The following is a 20,706-nucleotide window of genomic DNA, read 5'->3' as shown; positions in this document are numbered from 1 at the left end:
AATTGTGGGTAACTAATTTTTATGTTTGGACAAGCTATTTGTTAATTGAAGGCTATTATGAGAGAGCAAGAGAGAGAAGCTAGCTCCTAAAGAATCTCACAGATGTTCCCCATCACATGCCATAGGGCAGGCCATTTTTGAAAATGAAATGAGTTTTAAGAGTAGTTTATTATATGGAATAGAGGTCTGCTATTAAAATACACTAAGCATATCTCAGCCCTTGGGTATGCCTAAAGTAGTTTTGTGGATCCCAGCCATAACCTGGAAGAGTAAATGTAAGCTGGGGTATTCCAGCATTTAATTAGCTGACTAGAGAACAGGCATAATGCAAAAGCAAAACAATATTAATACATTATTGTGATCATAGATTACAAATCCTGAGTTTTGAAAAACAGTTATAATATTTCAAGTGACTCTTCCCTTCCTTTAAATTGATAAAACTGCATCCTTTTAGATTAAGCATTGTAAAATGTAATATTAAAATTAACTTCTGCAGAAGCAAAAAAAAAAAGAGCAATGTAGATGAAGAAATTGAGGGAGTATTTTTCCTATTGCAGAAATCTCAATCAGAAAAGTTACCTATATGATTTTTCATTTTAGCAATTCATTGATTAATTTATAACTTCATACGTTCATTAAAAATTATTATATTTTGGTGGTAATGTGCTAGGGAAACTGTGAATGTCTGTCAGAGATTCTTATTAAATATTTGTGGATAATTGGCAATATTATGCCGTGTCTAGTAGGACAGGATAAAATATGTGTTTAAATTATTTGTTCTTTATTGCATGGCTTCAAGTCCATATGAACAATAGAAGGCATCCATAGTTGCTCATTTGCAGTTGCCTCTCCAGCATTTCCCAGCAAGAGTTTCTGGAGTCACTTGCACATTTGAGCCACTGAATCAGTTCTTGTGTTGTGGCTGAGGAAAGAAATTTAAGTGTCACATTAGGAAATGTTGCTGAGGAGGAATATGGGGCAAGTAAGGATGCACAGCCTTGGGCCTGAGGCCAGGATATATAAACTTGAATACAGGGTAGAAGTAACGCTGCTCCTCCTCCACTGCAGCAGATTTTATTCAGATTGCCTTTGATGAAATATGATCAGTAAAAGGGATGCAAGTTCCCTTCAGAGGCATTAATCTGCTATCTTATAGTCAGAGAGATTCATGTTTATCCTTTGGCACAGATGTCAACCAAATGGCAGCTTATCAGCGACAGGAGATAGCATTACAAACTGTAGTGCTATCACAACCATACAAAGAATGCAAGAAAAACTGCTGTAAAATGTGATGAAGACACAAAATGACTGACTTGTACTGTCTGCTATCTAGATATCCCTGTGCTGCCTCATGTTCAAAAATACCTGAATTCTGTTCAGTATATAGAAGAGCTTCAAAAGTTTGTGGAAGATGACAACTATAAGTAAGCATGAAAACTAATTAGTAAAAATGTGCTCGTTAGGTTTTTCAAATCTAAGCCTCTTATTGTACAATGAAGGAAGGCAAGAATAAGTGTCCACTGATTTTTTTCCCCTCAACTATTTGTGTTTTTCACTGCATTTTTCATGATGTTTTGCAACTCAGTTGATTTGAGAGTAAATACATAACAGCAAAATACAGCATGGTGGTAACTGAAGTACAGCAAATGTTTAGGGAATTCTTTCTGGATGTAGCTGGGCTTCTCCATGCTTTTCCTTGTCCACCTCCTTCTCTCCAAGTCTATCTTAGGACTGGATATATGTTCACAAATCTATTCTGACCCTCTGAAACTTGGGACTGGCAACCACAAACAGTGTTGAGATGTTTCCATGGAATCACAATGCAGCCAGAGTAGCATAAAGTTTCCTGGCACCAATAGAAGAAAAAGAAGAGTTTGGATTTATACCCGCCTTTGTCTCCTGTAAGGAGACTCAAGGTGGTTTACAAACTCCTTTTCCTTCCTCTCCCCACAACAGACACCTTGTGAAGTAGGTGGGACTGAGAGAGTTCTGAACGAATTATGACTAGCCCAAGGTTACTCAGCAGGAACGGAGGAGTGGGGAAATAAATCTGGTTCAGCAGATACAAGTCCGCCGCTCATGTGGAGGAATGGAGAATCAAACCTGGTTCTTCAGATTAGAGCCCACCTGTTCTTAGCCATTATACCATGCTGGGTGAGGAATCTCCCTGCAGTATCATGGCACCTATGCCCTACCCTATTCAGCAACTGATGTTGTATGGGGTGTGTGTGTGTGTGTGTTTTTTAAAAATGGTATGTTACAATTTTGGGGAGCCAGAGTTATAGCACATATATTGGGTTTAGTAGTCTGTGAGGGCAGTAATTTGACTTCACAAAAAATGAAATCGAGATCTTTTAATTATACTATAATTTCACTCCTCTCTGTGTTTTACTGATTGATAATTAATGGGTTGAGCCAAAGTGCTATGAATGGCTTGAGAAATGGGATTTCACTCCCACACGTTCTTGCTCACTGGATCTCCTGAATTGTACACCTTGAAATTAGTGGACCTTTACAAACAGTTTTGGGGGGCAGAGTTGGGGTCTGCAATAGATGATTAGCTAAAATCATGCCTCTTCTTTTGATCAAAAGGGGCCAGTTAATTTCATGTATGTTAAATCAGGCCAATAATATTTTTCTTTGTGTACTAGTCAGTAATGCTTTTGACTTGTGTGTCAAATCCTAATTTTAAAATTTTATGACAAACTTATCTGATAAATGCTAGAGATTACTAGGATACAAGAAATTATTTGGTACTATTTTTTTTAATTCAGGCTTTCATTGAAGATAGAGCCTGGGACCAGTACTCCCCGTTCTGCTGTATCTCGTGAAGATTTAGTAGGTAGGTTTTTATCAGAGGGCAGCAAAGGTAGATTATGAACACCTCTTGGGTCTCATTCCACTGTGAAGTTTTCTATTAATGATATATACTGATTACCATAAGAACTTCTCAGATTATTTTTTAGCCCAGGATTATGTTTCCAGCATCCACACATACACTGGTGCTTTTTGAGCCTTTCTTCTCACCCTTCTAACTCATGAAAAGCTTGTGGAAGAGATTGAAAGGTATGTTTTGTATCTTTGTGCATACGCAACTATTAATTTATCTGAGGCCATGTCCATTAAGACTCTTAAGACTCAGCAAGTTTTCAGAGCTCATCCATACCTTGAGAAGAATATTGCACAGGTTTAGCTGGCACTAAGAACCGATACAGCATACCGCTCCTCTTCTTAAAGGAACAATAAGAGCCATTTGAACCTCTTGGGGCTATGTCCAGTCAGTAACCTAGGAGGAGGGTGCACAATCTCTTTCCTGTACGTGAAGCCTCAGTCACTCAAAGTTCCTAGTGCTGCAGCATTGAGCAAACCACTGCTCAACTTTCACATATTTCTATAGCCACACCAGAACTGTCTAGTTATTTGGTGAGACCACAAACACTTCCCTAAAATTCAGACAGACAGAGAGAATCTTAAAAGCACTTTGCATGATGCATTTTTAATTAATTTTAAAATGGTATTGTCTTTGAAGGAGTTGGTCACAATTCTAAAATAGAACCACTAGCCACATGTTTTTTAAATCCTGTTCAGGCTGTGTATATGTTAAGTGCAGTCAAGTTGCTTCTGACTTATTGTTACCCAGTGAATTAATGACCTCCAAAATGTCCTGTCATTAACAGCCTTGCTCAGGTCTTGCAAACTAAGGGCTGTAGCTTCCTGTATTGAGTCAATCAGTCTCACGCTGGGTCTTTCTACTTTTCCTTGTATGATTGTTTTTTCTAGTGACTCTTGTCTTCTCAGAATTTCTGCTGTTGCCATAATTATCCTGTTATATTTACTTAGCGAAAAGGAAGTGATACCAGCTTTCAGGAATTTTGTTGTTGATTTCCTTGACATGATTTAGTTTTAAAAACTGATTTTACAGAAATGAAGCAAACTGGAATATTGGCAACAAGTGTAAAAACGTTGACTTTTGATGTGGAAAAAAAATGGCAACCAAAATGCTTCTGCAGTAAAAATGGTTTTGTGCCCATTTGAACCCTTAAATTAGTCTGAACATACATTCACATTTAGAGTATGAATAAACTTATCTAGCCATGTATCCACACTTAGCATCGCTCTGAGCATCTACTACCTGAACAGCCAGGCATTTAACATGAAATGGGAGACCTTTCACATATTTGGAGAAACCTTATATTGCAGAAATATATCTCAGTATATATGAGATTGCCTGCTTATCAGGTGGGCAAATTACTTGGCTCAGTCTTGGAGTCCCTTCTTCCAAAAGGACAACTTCTTAGTAGGTGTGATAGAAGTATCTCAGCACTAGCAGGAAGAGAGGTATCAGTACTTCAGCTTTCACAGATCTTCAGCGTTGTCACTCACTTCATCAAGATACTAATCTACCAACAAAAGTTAATCCCCAACACTGATTATATGAAGAGGTTCTAGTGATACACCTGACTGATAATAATATGTGCTGAGCCTATTTGAAATTTTAGTAAAATATTTCAGTTTCTTTTTCTTTGTGTCACTAGAATCAAATGTAAGAATCCATATTCACATTTTTCAGCACTACTCTGAGCACAAAAGCTGAAGGAATTGTAATATGGCCATAAGTACTGAGCTAAAAATGGTTTTGTGCATCCACAGGCCCTGAAGTTGGAGCTTCTCCACAAAGTACACGAAAAAATGCTGCAGCTGAAGGAGCATTGCTTCCGCCAACTCCTCCATCCCCTAGGAATCTGATGCCACATGGGCATAGAAAATGTCATAGTTTAGGTTACAAGTGAGCATCTGGTTTTTAAATTAATCTTAAATTTAATATTGTTTTAGCATGTTCACCTCTATTGTATTGTCCGTTTGATCTCATAAGACCCAGAAATCAGTTGAAGACGCCACACATTTGTTTTTTATACCTTGTGAACTATTTGACTTAGCACTAAATGTATAGAACTCCCTAAATATCTGATAAGGGGTTTTGCTTGGTGATAAATACAGCGGTGTTCTTCGTACACAGAAGGAAGAAGAAAGAATTACAACATGTTATGGTACACAGAGCTCAAGGAAAGATCTTTCTCTTTAGCAAGGCTGCACCCAAAGCCCATCAGTCATGTTAGGTAGCTAAAGAGAGGCTTGACATGCCTGCCTTCTTAGGATTACAAAAAACAGGGAGATTGTCAAGTCTAGGATAAGAGAAGAGTTTGGGCTTATACTCTGCCTGTCTCTCCTGTAAGGAGACTCAAGGCAGCTTACAAACTCCTCTCCGCACAACAGATACCTTGTGAGGTAGGTGGGCCTGAGAAAGTTCCAAGAGAACTGTGATAGGCTCAAGGTAACCCAGCAGGAATGTGGCAATTCTTTCCATTACCGTAACGGTGCAGGGTGCGTCGGGCATAAACAATGCCGGACGTACTCTCGACCCGCTCGCGATGGAGGGTCCTCGGCATGGCAGGCGGCTGTGCAGCCTTTGCACAGGCTGCCAGCAACGTTAACGCCATTAGCCATTTTCTCCTGGCTTAGCCGTCGCGAGAAGTTAAGTGGGACACGCCCCCCGCAGCCTGGAGCAACGGCTCTGGAGTCGCAGGCCAGGGGGGCGTGTCCCCTGACCTCTGCGACAAGCCGGAAGCCAGGAGACAAGGTAGGCGTTCGGGAAAGGGAGGGAAAATGGCGCCTTCCAGCCGCTGTCGTTCGCACGGCAGTGGTTGGAAGCCACTGTTTCCAAAATACCTCGCTCAGGGAGCGAGGTTCGGAAACAGCAGCTTCGCGCCACCAGGGGGTTGCGAGGCCGCTGGTGCTACAATGCAGCAGCAGCGGCCGTGCAAACCCCTCCCCAGGGATGCTGTTTTTAGCGTCCCTGCAACACTGTATTCCGCTCGTACGGAAACAGCCTAAGAGTGGAAAAACAAATTTTGTTCACCAGATAAGAGTCTGCCACTCATGTGAAGAGTGGGGAATCAACCCCACTCTCCAGATTAGAGTCCACCTGCTTTTCACCACTAGAACACACTGGCTCTAAATGGATGAGGTGGTTTTGGCCTGGCCAGTCACAAATTATGTGGGCAAGCTTTGTAAAATTTCTTACCATTTGAAGCATTGTCTGTAGTCATGAGTTAATGATCAGATAATCTTCATTAATTCCAAAGAAACCCTAAAGAAAAAGTCGTGCCATCACATTAAGGACTAACACTTTACCTGAACTTGGATACAAAATTTTCTAGAGTTTTATTGTCATATTGTCCAAATCGCACTGTGAATAGCGCATGCTTCAGGTAGCCGTGTTGAAGGGAAAGCAACCCATTGAAATGCAACCCTCACCATCACGAGCTCATCATCTCTGTGCTTTGTAATTTAAATTTAGAAACATAAAGTTGTCTGTCCACTCTACTGCATCTTGTATCCTTTATATTTCTCATGCAGTTGTGTTCATAGAGACAGTGTATTTTGAAGTGAATACTGAAAAATAATGTACGCCACATTATCTGTTTGCTAGGGAATTTTTCAACCTTGATTAAAGACTTGTCCTCTCTCTTCTTTTTGCAGTTTCATTCATAAGATGAACACAGTAGAGTTCAAAAGTGCTACATTCCCCAATGCAGGACCAAGGCATCTACTAGATGACAGTGTCATGGAACCACATGCCCCATCTCGGGGCCAGGCAGAGAGCTCCACTCTCTCAAGTGGAATTTCAATAGGTGAGATCTTAAGCCCAGTGAAAAGGATTTCCATGCATAGAGCCAAAACTGTTTATATTACTAAGTCTCCTGCTGTGACAAGTAGATCCCAATAGTGTAAGTAATGCAGAAAAGATAAAACTACATGAATTTGAAATATGTAGGAAAGGCTTTGGGCATGCTGTTTGTTCATTACTTTTACATCTTGCCTTTCCTTCAGGAAGTCCAAAGAGCACTCATGGGGTTTCCAGATTGTCTCCTGCCCAACACTAATCACGCCCATATTTCATTCGCTTCAGCAATGTTGCTACATCATATACCTTCAAGCTATGTCTTGACTTAACATTGCCTGAGATTTATTTTTCTTCTGTTTTTGATGTTTTTGAGCCAGCTGAGTTGGTCGGTTTACAAAAATTGTTGTTTGATCATTTTTCCCTTGTTTTTCACGAAGCACCAGTTTTAACTGAGTGTTGAAAGGAATATTCTGTTTATTTGTTGCTTCTGGAGCTTTTCATTCAAGGAGATTACATCTGTGTGTGCACAGTTTCTGGAGATTGCAAAACACTAACCTGTACTTGACAGTGAGAACAGTGAATGTCCAGGGATACCAGGATCATGTGGCAGTATGTTGGATATGTGGCTGCACAGCTAACCCAACTGAGTTTCTGAAGAAAGAGGATATTCAAGGCATTTGGATATTCATATACCATGTTCTGCCAATAGCCTATGATTCTGGCACTATGAGCATTTTTCAGGGCTGGCATTCTTTGCATAGCATAATCCAAGTTTGAGGTCTCAGATACAGCATGTGAACATAATCGATGGGGCGGTACAGACACTTCTTTGCTGCGTCATAACCACAAGGGTTGCTGTATGTGATGGATCCAGTTGTATGGATGGGTGCTTTGTCACAGGGTTAGAAAAGTGATTGCTGCAATCTTGAACAACCTTGAGGTTCTTTTTTGAACTGTGGCGATGATTACCTGTGTTCTGCCTACCGTTGTTGATTCTCTGGAAATTGAACAATGAAGTTAATGAAATGCTGTACTTTTCTGTTCAGTGTTGCAAAAATATGAGTCAGAGGTACCTGATACAGTAAAGGAGTTTTAAGAAGAAATAGGAATGGAACAACATTGGGTTGGATGCAGTTAAGCAAGGTTACTTAAAGATGCCCTCTCACTTCTCCCAGCAACTCCCTGAGACATGAAAAGCTGATGGTTGAAAAACCTGCATAAGCAGTATTGGCCTAGGGGGCTGTAGCGAAGAGGGAGCGAACCAGGTGAAATCACACTTCTTCCTCTTCTGTCAAGAGTGCTTCTGTTGGTTCAAGAGTTTCTGCTGACTGAGGAGCCGAGTACGGATGATTTTGCCCAGCCTCTCCTTACTTCAGCAAATACTTTTTTAAAAAAACAAACTATAATGGGAATTTCCATTTGGGTGTGTGCACTTGAAAATCTTGCCATGATCACTAAAGATGCCATAGAGGATTACATTTTTAAAATCAGGTTCTTCATATTGTAGGTAGCAGTGATGGTTCAGAACTCAGTGAAGAGACTTCATGGCCAGCATTTGAAAGGTAAGGAAAAAAGCCCGCTATATCTGTGTCTTGGTCAGTCAGAGAGGAGTAGCAGTTGACACATGATAGTCCTCTTACCTGACAATTACTTCCATGTAGCAGAGAAACATGCAGAATGTGTACGCTGCCACCCATTCAAGTCCGTTGATGCAAATTTTCTATCCCTGTTATGTGAAGATGAGATCTATGTAAGAAATAGCATATGTGAAGCAGTTCTAATGATTTCAGTCAGTAGTGTATAGAAGAGCTGTAACTACAAGCTAACGTTCTACTTTGAGAGAGAATCTATGGTACATATGGTGACACATGAATGGCTGATTGGGCGAAGTGCTGACAGGTGGAAAGTTGTTGGAAGTGGTAACCAGAGCTCAGGAGAGCCTGCTCATGCTTTTTCCTAGCCAGAGTTCTAGACAGTAGGGGTGGCCAACCTATCGTGCTCCAGATGTTCATGGACTACAATTCCCATGCTGGCAGGGGCTGATGGGAATTGTAGTCCAATAACATCTGGAGTCCCATAGGTTGGCCACCCCTGCCTAGAGTTTTGCCCTAAAACAGTGTCTGCCTTGAGGTGTTCCTTAATATATGTAGCCTTGCCTGCCCATAGTGATCTGCTGCTTATCTCCTCATTGCTCATACTTGAATCCTGAATCCAGTTTTTTTCTGGGATATCTTTTTTTGCAGGTAGTTACCATTGGTTTCCGTGCCATCTTATAAAATAATTGGAGATTCTTGATTTTTCACCCATCCCTGCAATTTCCCCACTGTCCTTCAGCTTTCTCCAGAACAACCGAGACATATTGTTGAATCCATATAAGAGGCACTTTGTGTTTTCTGGGGTTTGTTTTTGTTGTATTTTTAGGCCATATCAAACATTGCCTTCTAAAGTGGTGCCTAAGTCATTAAAAACTACTACAGATATCAACTGCAATGTCATGAATGTTGCAAAGGTTGAGGCCGGTGTCAGCATACCCTGAAGTGGGATATCTGGCGAGGCCCACTTTGCCACTGGCTCTTCTCATGTACCTCCTTTGCCATCTGCCTATGTGCCCTGCCCACATTTGCTCACTTGCAAGCACTCTGCCACCAGAACTCCCAGCTTCAAGCAGGGAAGGATGCATGTGGGGGGGGGGGGGGCATGTAGGCTGAAGGGAGCAATGGGCTGATAGAGGAGACAGGAGGGCCCTTTGCACTCTGCCTGTTCCCACCCACCCAGCCTGGAACCAGCCCTGGCTAAGGAAGAACGTTCTTGTGGTAGTTAGCAGTTTAAGCATGATGGATGGATGCTTGGCTGTTGCTTCTTCTCCCACATGTCTCCAAGATTACATGAGTGCCCTGGCCACTAGTCCCCTTCTGAGTCCCTCCTGAGTCTGCAATACTTGTTCAGAAGGAATTCTAGGTCTTTGGAGCACCTTGTGTCATTGAGTGGGTTGTGAACTGCTCTTCTGTGGGGCAGCTTTAATCTCTGTATGGTCTGAATTCGTACATTGCTAAGATTAGTTCATGTTTTGTGAGTGTTAATACAAGGGAATGTTTAACACGACTTGTACAGAGGCAACTCCATGGGAGAAACAGGGGCAGCCACTTGTCTCCTCTGCTATCAAGGAGGGCTAATGGCTCAAACAACTCTTGACCAGTTTTCTGTTGACAGAGGCAAGAGTTGTAACCCACTGTTACAGAGAACATTGTGTTTACAATGGCCTAAATAAATGATTAACAACTTTCCATCTTGTCTCCTTGGGATCAGCCCTGGTCATAGGAGAGCTGTATCATTGGCTAGGTTCAGTGTTCCGGCTTCAGTGCTGCTATATGGTAGATTTTTAAAAACAGAGGGCGCAAAGAGATTCTGCTCCTGTAACTCTAACCAACTGGAAACTTAAACCCATTCCCTCTTCTGTTGCACTAAATATGAGGGAATTAGGGGAAAATATGCAAATGGTCTTCCCTTGAACTGTGACAGGATTTCAGGTACTCAAAAGATCTTACACTTTCTAAATAACCCTGATCTTGTAGTTTGTGAATTGGTGGCCAAGTTTTTACTAGAAATTATACACCCTAAAGGATAGTTCTGGTTTTTAACTTTGTTGTGTCACTCTGTTATTAAGAGATTCTTTGTTATCATTCTCTTTGGGGGTTGTTTTAAATCTGGTTTTTGTTTTTTTCTCTGTATTTTACCTGCATTGTCTTATATACCAATAAAGGCTTGGTGGTGCTCCTTGGGAGCAGGTTGATATTGGGGACAGTTATCGTGGGGGGAGGTTTAACACCTTAACATCATCCCGTTCACTGTGGGATCCCTAACTGGCTGTAGTAGCACTATGAGGAAGCCATTTCAAATTTTGTTCAAAGTGCCAAGGAAGCTGCAAATAGGTGCACAAGTATAGGGAAGTGAAAAGTATATTTTTCTGCACTTTAGATTTTACAATATTTTGTTAAAAATCGATGTAGCGGTATCACTAGTATTCATTACTAGTTTAAAAATGGCTGATGCAACACAGTACTGATAATAGTGTAATAGTGTAATTAGTTGTGCTAAAAGGAGTGCTACAGGGAGTAGGGATTTGCTTCCAAGGTTGCATGTTGAATGGCAAGGGGGATTTGGGGGGGAAGTCAGGATGGAGGGTAGATGTGGCTCCTTGCAGTAGGAATAGGCCTAGTATTTGAAACTTCCTATTGGATTATTCCTCTGAAAAAGAAAGATCCCTGGGATGTTCATAAATAACACTGTGTCCACCAACAGATTCTGCTGGATGTTTATTTGCTCTTTCACTTTCTCATGAATAATCCCGAGCCAGTGCAGTTCTTTTAACTGGAATGTTCCATGAGAAAGCAGCATGTGATCTTAAGCAGTGGCTGTTAAAAACAAGCACTCAGGCATTCCTTTTATTATTGTGGTTGTATTCTGTATTGCCTTTATATATCCCTCTCTGGCTTACAATGGCAAATAGGATTCAGTATGAACAGGGGTAAAGTGATGCATACTGAGGCAAAAAAAAACCCAACTTCACATATACACTGATGCGATCTTGGGGCAGTAGTAGATACCTCCATGAAAATATCAACCTATTGTTATACAACTCTATGGTGAGACCACACTTGGAATGCTATGTACAAGATATTGCAGAGCTTGAGAAGCTGCAGAAAAGAACAACCGAAATGATCTGGGAGCTAGAACAACTGCCGTATGAGGAATGGTTAAAATGCTTAGGATCGTTTAGATTAGAAAAATGGCAGGTAAGGGGAGACATAATAGAGGTCTATAAAATTACACATGGTGTGGAGAGGTGGACTGTTCAATAACAAGACTCTGTGTTCAGTTGATTTCTTTATTATGAAACAGCATCAGGAATAAGCATTTAGACTTCTAGTGTCAATTGTCCATTCCTACAAAGCGACTGTGAGACATTTCCAACAGCAGCAAAGTAGAATAAATATCAAGGCTAATATGGGATGAAATGAAATAGTGGTGCATATTAGCATCTGTAAGGGGTATGCAAGACATTATTGCCTATAATGAGTTGGGTCTCTAAGAGCCCTGTTAAGCCCTGGAGGCTCCATTGTCTTGATCAAGTATTAGGGAAGAAGCCATCAAAGTCTGTGCCCCTTGGTGGTTGATGGATCTTGAAAAATATCAGTTACATATATTTTCTTTGTGTTCTAAGATTGAGTTTGAAAGTGCTATATTTAAGAAATTATGGTACAAAGCACTGAATTCATTTACAAGTGAAATATATATACTTGGTTGTGTGCTCACCATTTGAAGATGTCGTAGTTCCTCATTGCAAATTGTCCTTTAGTTTCTCTGCAGTGAGTATAAGTGCAGCCCTGTTGTGTTTCCTATTGTTAAAAGTAGCCAGTAATAATTATCGCATTCATGTCGTTTATTTTTAATTTGCCTCTGTTCTTCGTTGGTAAGCTGTCAAAACCTAGAAGTCTGTGTATTACCTTCAGAGTTTTGCAAGAGTTATTTGCCTTAGTTGATACCAAGTTAGTTCAGCAATGTAATTCTCTGCTCTGCTTTCTTTAAGTTCAGCTTCTTTAAAGCAGCTTTTCCTGATTTCCAAACCATTCATGGGTATGCTAGTAAAAGTAGCCCAATATTATGGGTGTGCTCCTATAAAGAACTTGTGTCCAAATAAGAAAAACGAATCTTAATTAAATGTGGTATGCCTTCAAGAAAGAGACACAGGAGCATTTAGGCAGAAGGAAGCTTATTGCCGTGTTCTAACAAATGATGATAATGACTGTGTGGAAAAAGTGTGTATAATGCATACAATTTGTAATGGAACCCAACAGGAACAGATTATACCATTCTCTTGGTCCGGTGACAAGAATGGCACGAAATGGTCATCGAGGCCACATGAAGGGCAGCAGGTACAAACCCCGTTGTGTTCGGGGGTCAGACTTTTTCCCTCTGGTGTTGGTGACTGGCTTGATATTGAAGTGGGTGTCTTCTGACACTTCTGTTCTTTCTAACTTCCTCGGCCAAATCCTGTTGATGCGCTTTCCCATACAATGGGCCTTTCCTTTCTCATGACTCAATTATATCTTTTCAAATTGTGGCTGGCTTGTTCTGATCTGCAAGTGCAGTTTCTAAAAGTATCGCATCATTAAACAAAGAACTTTGAACATGTTGGCTTTTTTCCCCAAGTACCGTAGCGCTACCCAACATTTCACGTAACTTGGGGCGGCAACAGTGATGTAGAAATCTGAGCTCATGACATCCAGATTTTAAGAACTTGCCAACGACTGGCTTAAACCCATTAGAAGCAGCATTTTATGCAAACAGTTTACGTTCCTAATTAAACTTTAACCTCCACAGAATTATTTCAGTTGTTCAAGAATGGGCAAGAACCCAGCTCTTAACAACTGTCAACATTAAGCTACGTATTTGGTTGAGCCTCCATGTATCATATTTCTCAATTTACACTTGCCAACAGATGAAGGATGAATGAAGAGCTTTTTCGAAGACATTTCAGAAATTCTTATTTCCTTAGACTTTCTCTTGGGAACTGATAGCTGGACCTACACGATTATATAAACTTCCTGGCATGCACATACAGACACCCACACTGTTGTGTCAATCAAATGTTTCCTTTTAAAAGCTGGTCAGCTGCTCACTTGTTAGAACACAAGTTTATGGTAAAACAGCTTCAGTTAACTGCTCTGGGTCAGGCTGTCTGCTTTCCTGCCGCTTTTGCAGCTGCTTTCAAAGAATATTTTTGTGCATGCATTGAGGTGTTGCTTCTTTCTTTTTCTTTTTGCAGTCTCAGGAACTCCGATGAATCTAACTAATCAAGTCTTTCTACTAGAAAGTAAACAAATTACAGTATTGCATGTTCCAGAATAAACTTTAATCTGAAACTGTCCGCTGTTAGAGTTCATTCAATTGGTATTATGGCTGCACAGAGCTTTGGGGTTTATTTTTTACATATGTTAATTGCTGGCTGAACTGAAGGGCTTTTTTAGAATGTTATTTAGGCTAACAGGATGAAATTCCAAAAGGCTGCCTTTCTAATGGCTGCAGTCACTTTCTGCAGTGAAATCCAGCCAATGAAATGGCAATACTTTACCATTTGATGCCAACATTAATTTCAAGTTGGGGAACTCTTGTTAGGACGTTTTTGTTCTTCACTTTTCCTCTTTTGTGTTCCTTATAGTTCTGCAGAGTCTGAAGACTTAGCTGTTCATTTGTATCCTGGAGCTGTAACTATTCAAGGTGTTCTCAGGAGGAAGACTTTATTGAAAGAAGGCAAAAAGCCAACAGTAAGGCAATAAACAGGACAATAAAGTATATTTCTCACACCTTTTAATTTATTTTGTTCTACAAAATTATGTGTGATTTGTCTTATCAAATGAGTCAGTGGTGGCTAGTTCAGTGAGCCAGAAAGGAAGATCCTGCCTTGAAGGCCTTCTGGTAAAAGGGCAGGATAAAACCAGTGGTAGCTCATCTCATGGCCAGTTTAAATGTTATCTGTAGTCCTCCATATGGTACTGCCCCAGTATAGTTTGGATTGTCAAAAGTTCTATGCATAGGCTGTAAGACATTGCAGCCACGCCTTGTATGCTTTGCCTTCTCATATGCAGAATCTCCGTGCCCATGCCACATATTCAGGAGAGCAGCAGGCCTTATGTGTCTTCATGCCAATAGTATGAGAGGCACTTGTCGCACTTTCCAAACCCTGGCAAAAGCTGCCACCATATCAAAGAGATTCTTTAGCAGCTTCCATCTGAGGGCTGGAGCATCTGAAATTATTCCCTCAGCTGCGGAGAACAAATCTGGTAATAGATGCAGCTGTTTTAGTCCCTCCTAATAATGGATCAAAGGCACAGTTCTTAGCATTTCAAACAGCGGAATGTGCTCATCACAGGAAATGCAGACTATTACAGCAATCTGAGAAATGACAAAAAATAACTAAAAACATCAGGAGCATGCCTCTCCACTGACTGCAGTGTTGATGCTAGTGATCAATTTGGAAAGAAGCCCTCTTCCCTGCAGTTTCTTTCTCCTTGGATTTTATTGCACACCTTGTGTTGCTGTTTCTGTTTTCTTTTCATTTGCCTGCCCCTTAAACTGGAAAAAGTGAGACTGCTGCTATCTAATGTCTTGCTGCATTGATTTACTGTGGGAAGGACCACTTATCAGGCACAGTTTGTGAAGCCTGAGTCCACACCAGGTCATTTTTATCTGGAACAATTACAGGAGCAATCTAGGCCTGAGAGATCTAGGCAAGAGGCCCCCAGCCTTTTTGAGCCTGCGGGCACATTTGTAATTCTGACTTGGCATGGTGGGTGCAGCCATAAAATGGCTGCCACAGGAGGCAGGACCAGCCACAAAATGATTGGCACAGCTTAACTTCAGTAACACACTACAGATCTGGCCCCATCCACTTCCTGAAAATACTTGGTGCAAGAAAATGTGTTGGCAGGTGCCGTCGTGCCCAGAGGCACCATGTTGAGGATCTCTGATCTAGGCCATCGTAGGAAGTAATGTATTTTACATCTTAGGTGGCACTGGTTTTGGAAATATCATTCTGCTATCATGTGAAAGTGGTAGGGCATGGGTCGCTAAGATTAATGTATCTGTGGACTCTACTTCTACAGGTAGCATCTTGGACAAAATACTGGGCAGCACTATGTGGAACTCAACTTTTCTACTATGCAGCAAAGTCTTTGAAGGCAACTGAGCGAAAACATGTAGGTATAGTACTTTAGCCTATCTCCTACAGGCTTGGTCTTGGGGCAGATGGGCACTTAAAATCAAATCCATTTTATTGGATATTTGGAGCTAGTTTTTTTATACTTTCCAGTAGTGGGGGAGAAAGCAGGTTTGGAATCGTTTTCCCTAATATTCTGGTTTTCCTTTCTTCTTCTTCTTTTTTTGGTGGTGGGGGGGTACATTTGTATTCACCAACCATGGCCCTTTTGCAGTTGTTTTCCTATTAAATTATGTTACTGCTTGGCTAGCATTTGCTCTGCCCACCTTTCTCCCCTAGTTCTGTACAATTTGGTTTTCTGCTGCCAAAACAGCTCAGCAGCCGTCTAGAAAAGCAATTTCAATCTCTGTGATCTTCCCTCCAAAAGACTCAAATCTGAACGGCTGAGGAAAGTGGGAGGAGCTCTACAGAAGCAGTTAATGAGAGCAGTTGGATCAGTCTTGGCAGGGAAAAAGTGTGCACAAGCATGATATAGATTGCAGCTATTCAACTGGCTAAAAATAGCCTGCTGTTCTCTCTGTCCCAGCAGTTCTGTAATTCCATAACATTTTCTGAATTGCTCTGGTCTCTAAAACATGAACATAAAGTCACAATACTCTAAAGTGTGAGTTGCTTTTGACTTCACAATGGTACACATTATTAACCAGGATGGAGACACAGTCTCTCAATAACGTGGGGAAAATGAGCTCAGAGCAGACTGCTTATTAATATTGCAAGAGGCTGGGTAGGGAATCTTTAATACCAATGTATACCAATACGTTGGTCACAGTGACAAAGACAGTGTCACTGGGCAATTGGTTCTTTGGAGGGTAGGATATTTATAAGGTGAAGAACCACCCTTGGAGGGTGTCAGAATGACCTTTGGGAGGTGCTAGGACAGCCTCTGGGAGGTGTCCGGATGGATTGTTTGAGAAACAATAGAGTGCATTGTAAGGTGGTCAGGAGAGGTTAGTTACAGAAGGGAGTATCTGGGTTAAGATAATCAGGGGAGGCAAAGTCATCAGGGGTCCTCTTGAGGCTGAAAATGAATATTCGTTCAGCAGGGCCACTGTTATCATGTTGAGGACACATTCTTCTTTGGCTGTGGAGCTGAAAATGTGCTGCTATGGCAAATAAGCTGAGAGCATGAGAACAGAGAGCAAAAAAAATTATTGGAAGTTCCTTGTAGGTAGACCTGACTATTGCCAGAGAATGGTCTCTGCAATGCCAGCATCACCCTTTAGGCTGGCACATGGGCAGGGATAACTGTAAATAAGCAGTGGTACACGTGCACATCCTTCTTGGTGTCTATTCGTATCCTTTCAGAATCAAGGAAATAGCATCAGTATCATATTATTAACCACCAACTCACAGTGTTTTATTTCAAGAATGGAGGGGCAAACATGATTTTTGTCCATGTGCACATGAAGTACAGCAGAAGTGCATCTCCCTTTCAAAGCATGAATTGGTTCCTGATTTCATTCAGAGTTGCGACTGACAAATATTATGAACCCAGTGCTTCCAACAATGATTAAAAGTAATGTTTATTTTGTTGTGTGACCATGAATTTCCATCAGGATTGTCTTAAGCCAGGTTTACAAATGCATGAATATTGTTTGAAAAGAAATCTCCCGGAGTCCTTGGAGACTCTCTGTCAGAGTAGACTGTACTGGGCTGAATTAATCCCTTATCTTGGCTGAAAATAAGGCATCTGCATTGTCTGGGGTGATGTGACATAATATAGGAATTCTCTTTGGTCTGTAACAGCTTAGCTATAATCAGTACTGAACCTTACAAGGGACCTAATATAGAATCCACTATTCCTTGTCCAGGACGCATCTCCCTAACTGCATTCTGATGAACACCTTTTCAAGTAGTCACTGGGAGCATACAGGAGACGGCTGATTTCGTTCTGTCACCTGTGAAATGTGTTTTCTGTGATGAACCATGTGGACAAATCTAAAATTAGAGAAAGTAAAACTGTTTTCAAAAATACACTCTGAATAAAGAAGCAAAACTAAATTATTTTTACAAATAAATTGTAATAGCATATTGATAAACGAATACAGTGCTATTTCAACTGCATTTCTGCAATATTTAATGTCATGTTTCCTGAGCCCTTGTTTCTTTCCATTAACATCATTGTTGTGTTTGGCTCTCTCCCCCCTCAAGTTCAAATCTACACCAGCTAAGAATGTGTCAGTAGTAGGGTGGATGGTTATGATGGCTGATGATCCAGAACATCCAGATCTCTTCCTACTTACAGATTCTGAAAGAGGTTAGTAATGTTTTAAACCTGAATCCACTCACTGACTTCACATGGGGTGGAACAGTGGTTGGTTAGTGGTTAGGTCTAGCAGGTGCCTGTTTTTGCCATTTGTTTTTAGAAAAACTTGGATATGTGTACCAATGTGCATTAATTATGCACATTGTGATCAACTTTGTTATTAATATATATTATGTTGATTTTCTTATATCTTGTCCTGTTTGGATTCTGTGAAATCATTTGAGAGAGCAGACAGTTGCTCTTGGGGCTTATTTATTTAAACACCTACATCAAACATAAAAAATGAACTTTCCTAAAGGCTTATAAATAGTTAAAGCATACAATAAAAATATTGCCAAAGTAGAACAGATTATCAAGAAGAAGAGTTTGGATTTATATCCTGCCTTTCTCCCCTGTAAGGAGACATAAGGCAACTTACAAACTACTTTCCCTTCCTCTCCCCACAGGAGATACCTTGTGAGGTAGGTAGGTAGGTAGGCATGAGAAAGTTCCAAGAGAACTGTGACTAGTCAAAGGTCACTCAGCAGGCTTCATGTGTAGGAGTGGGGAAACAAATCCAGTTCACCAGATAAGCATCCTCAGCTCAGGTGGAGGAGTGGGGAATCAAACCCGGTTTTCCAGATTAGAGTCTACTGCTCTTAACCACTACAGTACACTGTCTCTCAAAAACTGCTCCCAAGAATTTGTGTGAGAATTTTCTAGTCTGTCATCCAGGGCCCATTGGTTTTGTTGTTCAAAGTATATTTTCAGCAAAGTATATTTGTTGTTCAAAGTATGTGTTGTTCAATGTATATTTTCATCATTGTAACACCACTTGGCTCCGGGCACATTGAGGCCAAGTGCAGAGAACCACTGTTTTAGAAGCTCTGAAGAAACAGAGGACATTCCTTTCCCCTCCCCTACGCTTGCTGGCTTTTTTTAGTATGAAAAGGAGGGGGAGGAGTACCTTTCCCCTCAATTCTCTGCCACTGCTGAAAGAAGTTACGTCTAGTAGAAGCTTTGAGAAACAGTTCAAATAAGCTGATTTTCTTTTTCCTTCTGAAAAGAAAAGAGTACAGTTTTGTCTTCAGGTTCAATATTTTCCAGATTAAAGGGCTTTTTTTGAAATAAAGAAAAAGCTCAAATGGCTGCTAAAATCTGGCTCAAAAAGCTCTGTTAAAGAAAATGTATGTCTCATGGGGCAAAACATCTTACCCCAACTATACTTTTCTTATTTCCCCTCGGTGAGAAGCATGATGTATTCAGAAGTTCCTTTTGCAAACAATTTACTCCCAAGGCAAGGCAGGACTGGGTTTTCTGCCTCAAGGCTGCTTTATGGGAGAAAGCCACCCTAGGCCAACATCTCTCCAAGCTCATGAGAGATGGGCACACTCTTTATCTGTTCTTACATTTCCAGTCCCAGCTTTGGCTCCAGCCAAGACCTTACGGCTGGTTCCAACTACACCCTTTCGTGGTGCTTAAGAGCTGCTTCCAAAGAGCTGCACCTTAAGCTTCAGCACCAGTTTCCTTTGGTGTTGAAACTTAGCAAAGGGAAATTGGCTAATTGCCAGTGATGAGTGCTAGAGTTCTTCAACTTGCCATTCTCTTGGTGTTTACCCACTTTCCGCAGCAAGCCCCGATCTCATCCCCATATTGTCAGAATGTGCCAGCATAAAGCTTGTTTGGAATGATGCCCCACCAGCTCTATCACTCTTGGGTCATATCCCAGAAAATAGGCAAAACTCAGGATGACTTTGCTACTCAGCTGGAAACTTTTGCCCCATCCAAATCTTGGAGAGGAAGTTGTGAAAGGCTCTGTTGTGTGATGTGAAATTCTAGACATGCAAGTGTATCACACAAAATATTTAACTCTTTAATTTGAAGTGGGGCTCCCCCCATCTTCAGGAGCCGCGTGGCATAGTGGTTAAGTGCTTGCAGTGCCATTCACACGGTCAGGAGTTCGAGCCTCCTTTGGGTCAGATATCCTGGCAGCTGGCTCATGGTCAACTCAGCCATCCATCCATTCCTTGATCAGTAAATGAGTACCTAGCACATAGCTAGGGGGTAAAGAATAGCTGGGGAAAGCAATGGCAAACTACCCCACAAAAACGGGTTGCCTATGAAATCACTGCTTGCAGTGGTACCCCAGGGTCGGACACAACTGAAAAGGAAACTTTACCTTTTATCCCCCCATCTTTGTAGTTAAACTTAGTGTAGATTTCCCTTCAATAGAACTTTTTATGAAGGACAGACAAATACATCTATACTGCTGATGAAGACTGGTTGGAGAGGGGGGTAGTTCTAATGGTCTGTGTTCTAATGCATCTTAAATATAGCATCTTTGTATTACACCTTGGTTTTTTGCCTATTAAATATAGATTTATTTGTTTCCTTCATCTATAATGCAGTTTTCTCTGTAAAACTCAAGGTGCAAATTAAAAACAATTCAGTAAAATCCATATCATGCATACAATAGTCCTGGATTATGAAAATAATGCAATAAAATAATATTGGAATTGTTTGTGAAATTTGTATTTATTTTTGTTAAAATTAGTACAGTCTTTTTTTTTCTAGTGTAACTGGTTGATATTAACCGTGACTGCTTTGATTTTATCATACAGTGCCAGTTTAGCAGTTTTTCTTGGCTTTTCTCTTGATTCAGTTCATTGTATATAATATATAATATATAATTTTCCAGCATTAGCTTATGAAATACTGTGTACTTGTTGATTCTTCAGTACAGAAAGATTTCCCTCTTTTTTTATTCAGGAAACTCATATAAGTTTCAGGCTGGTAATAGAATGAATGCAATGCTGTGGTTCAAACATCTGAGCGCTGCCTGCCAGAGTAACAGGCAACAGGTAAGAAAGCACAAATGGTGAACTAATTGTAGTCAAGGTTGAATATTTAGCAATTCTTTGCAAAAATCACAGTGGCTTTGTGCAGTGTAACCATTGTTCTGTGATTGCAAGAAATAACCTAATAACCCCTGATAGCACT

At 40.8% G+C, this 20,706-nt stretch overlaps 1 protein-coding gene across 2 annotated transcripts in view; it reads left to right on the top strand.

Annotated features, from left to right (window-relative positions):
• The window catches only part of RALGPS2 (Ral GEF with PH domain and SH3 binding motif 2), a 122,302-nt gene that overhangs the window by 88,576 nt on the left and 13,020 nt on the right, over positions 1–20,706 (top strand). The window contains exons 10-19 of one of the 2 annotated variants that reach the window (XM_048482462.1): positions 1,334–1,424; positions 2,775–2,842; positions 4,651–4,786; positions 6,541–6,692; positions 8,193–8,247; positions 12,541–12,618; positions 13,905–14,010; positions 15,349–15,441; positions 17,613–17,718; positions 20,476–20,567. In XM_048482462.1, coding sequence (XP_048338419.1) covers positions 1,334–1,424; positions 2,775–2,842; positions 4,651–4,786; positions 6,541–6,692; positions 8,193–8,247; positions 12,541–12,618; positions 13,905–14,010; positions 15,349–15,441; positions 17,613–17,718; positions 20,476–20,567 — 977 coding nt within the window. The remainder of the gene's footprint in view (positions 1–1,333; positions 1,425–2,774; positions 2,843–4,650; positions 4,787–6,540; positions 6,693–8,192; positions 8,248–12,540; positions 12,619–13,904; positions 14,011–15,348; positions 15,442–17,612; positions 17,719–20,475; positions 20,568–20,706) is intronic. The other variant, XM_048482463.1, reaches the window with a different exon arrangement.

Source organism: Sphaerodactylus townsendi, unplaced genomic scaffold (assembly GCF_021028975.2).
Source record: "Sphaerodactylus townsendi isolate TG3544 unplaced genomic scaffold, MPM_Stown_v2.3 scaffold_18, whole genome shotgun sequence".
NCBI classification, from domain to species: Eukaryota; Metazoa; Chordata; class Lepidosauria; order Squamata; family Sphaerodactylidae; genus Sphaerodactylus; species Sphaerodactylus townsendi.
The sequence above is the reverse complement of the archived record's forward strand: the minus strand, read 5'-3'. Positions and strand labels throughout refer to the sequence as shown.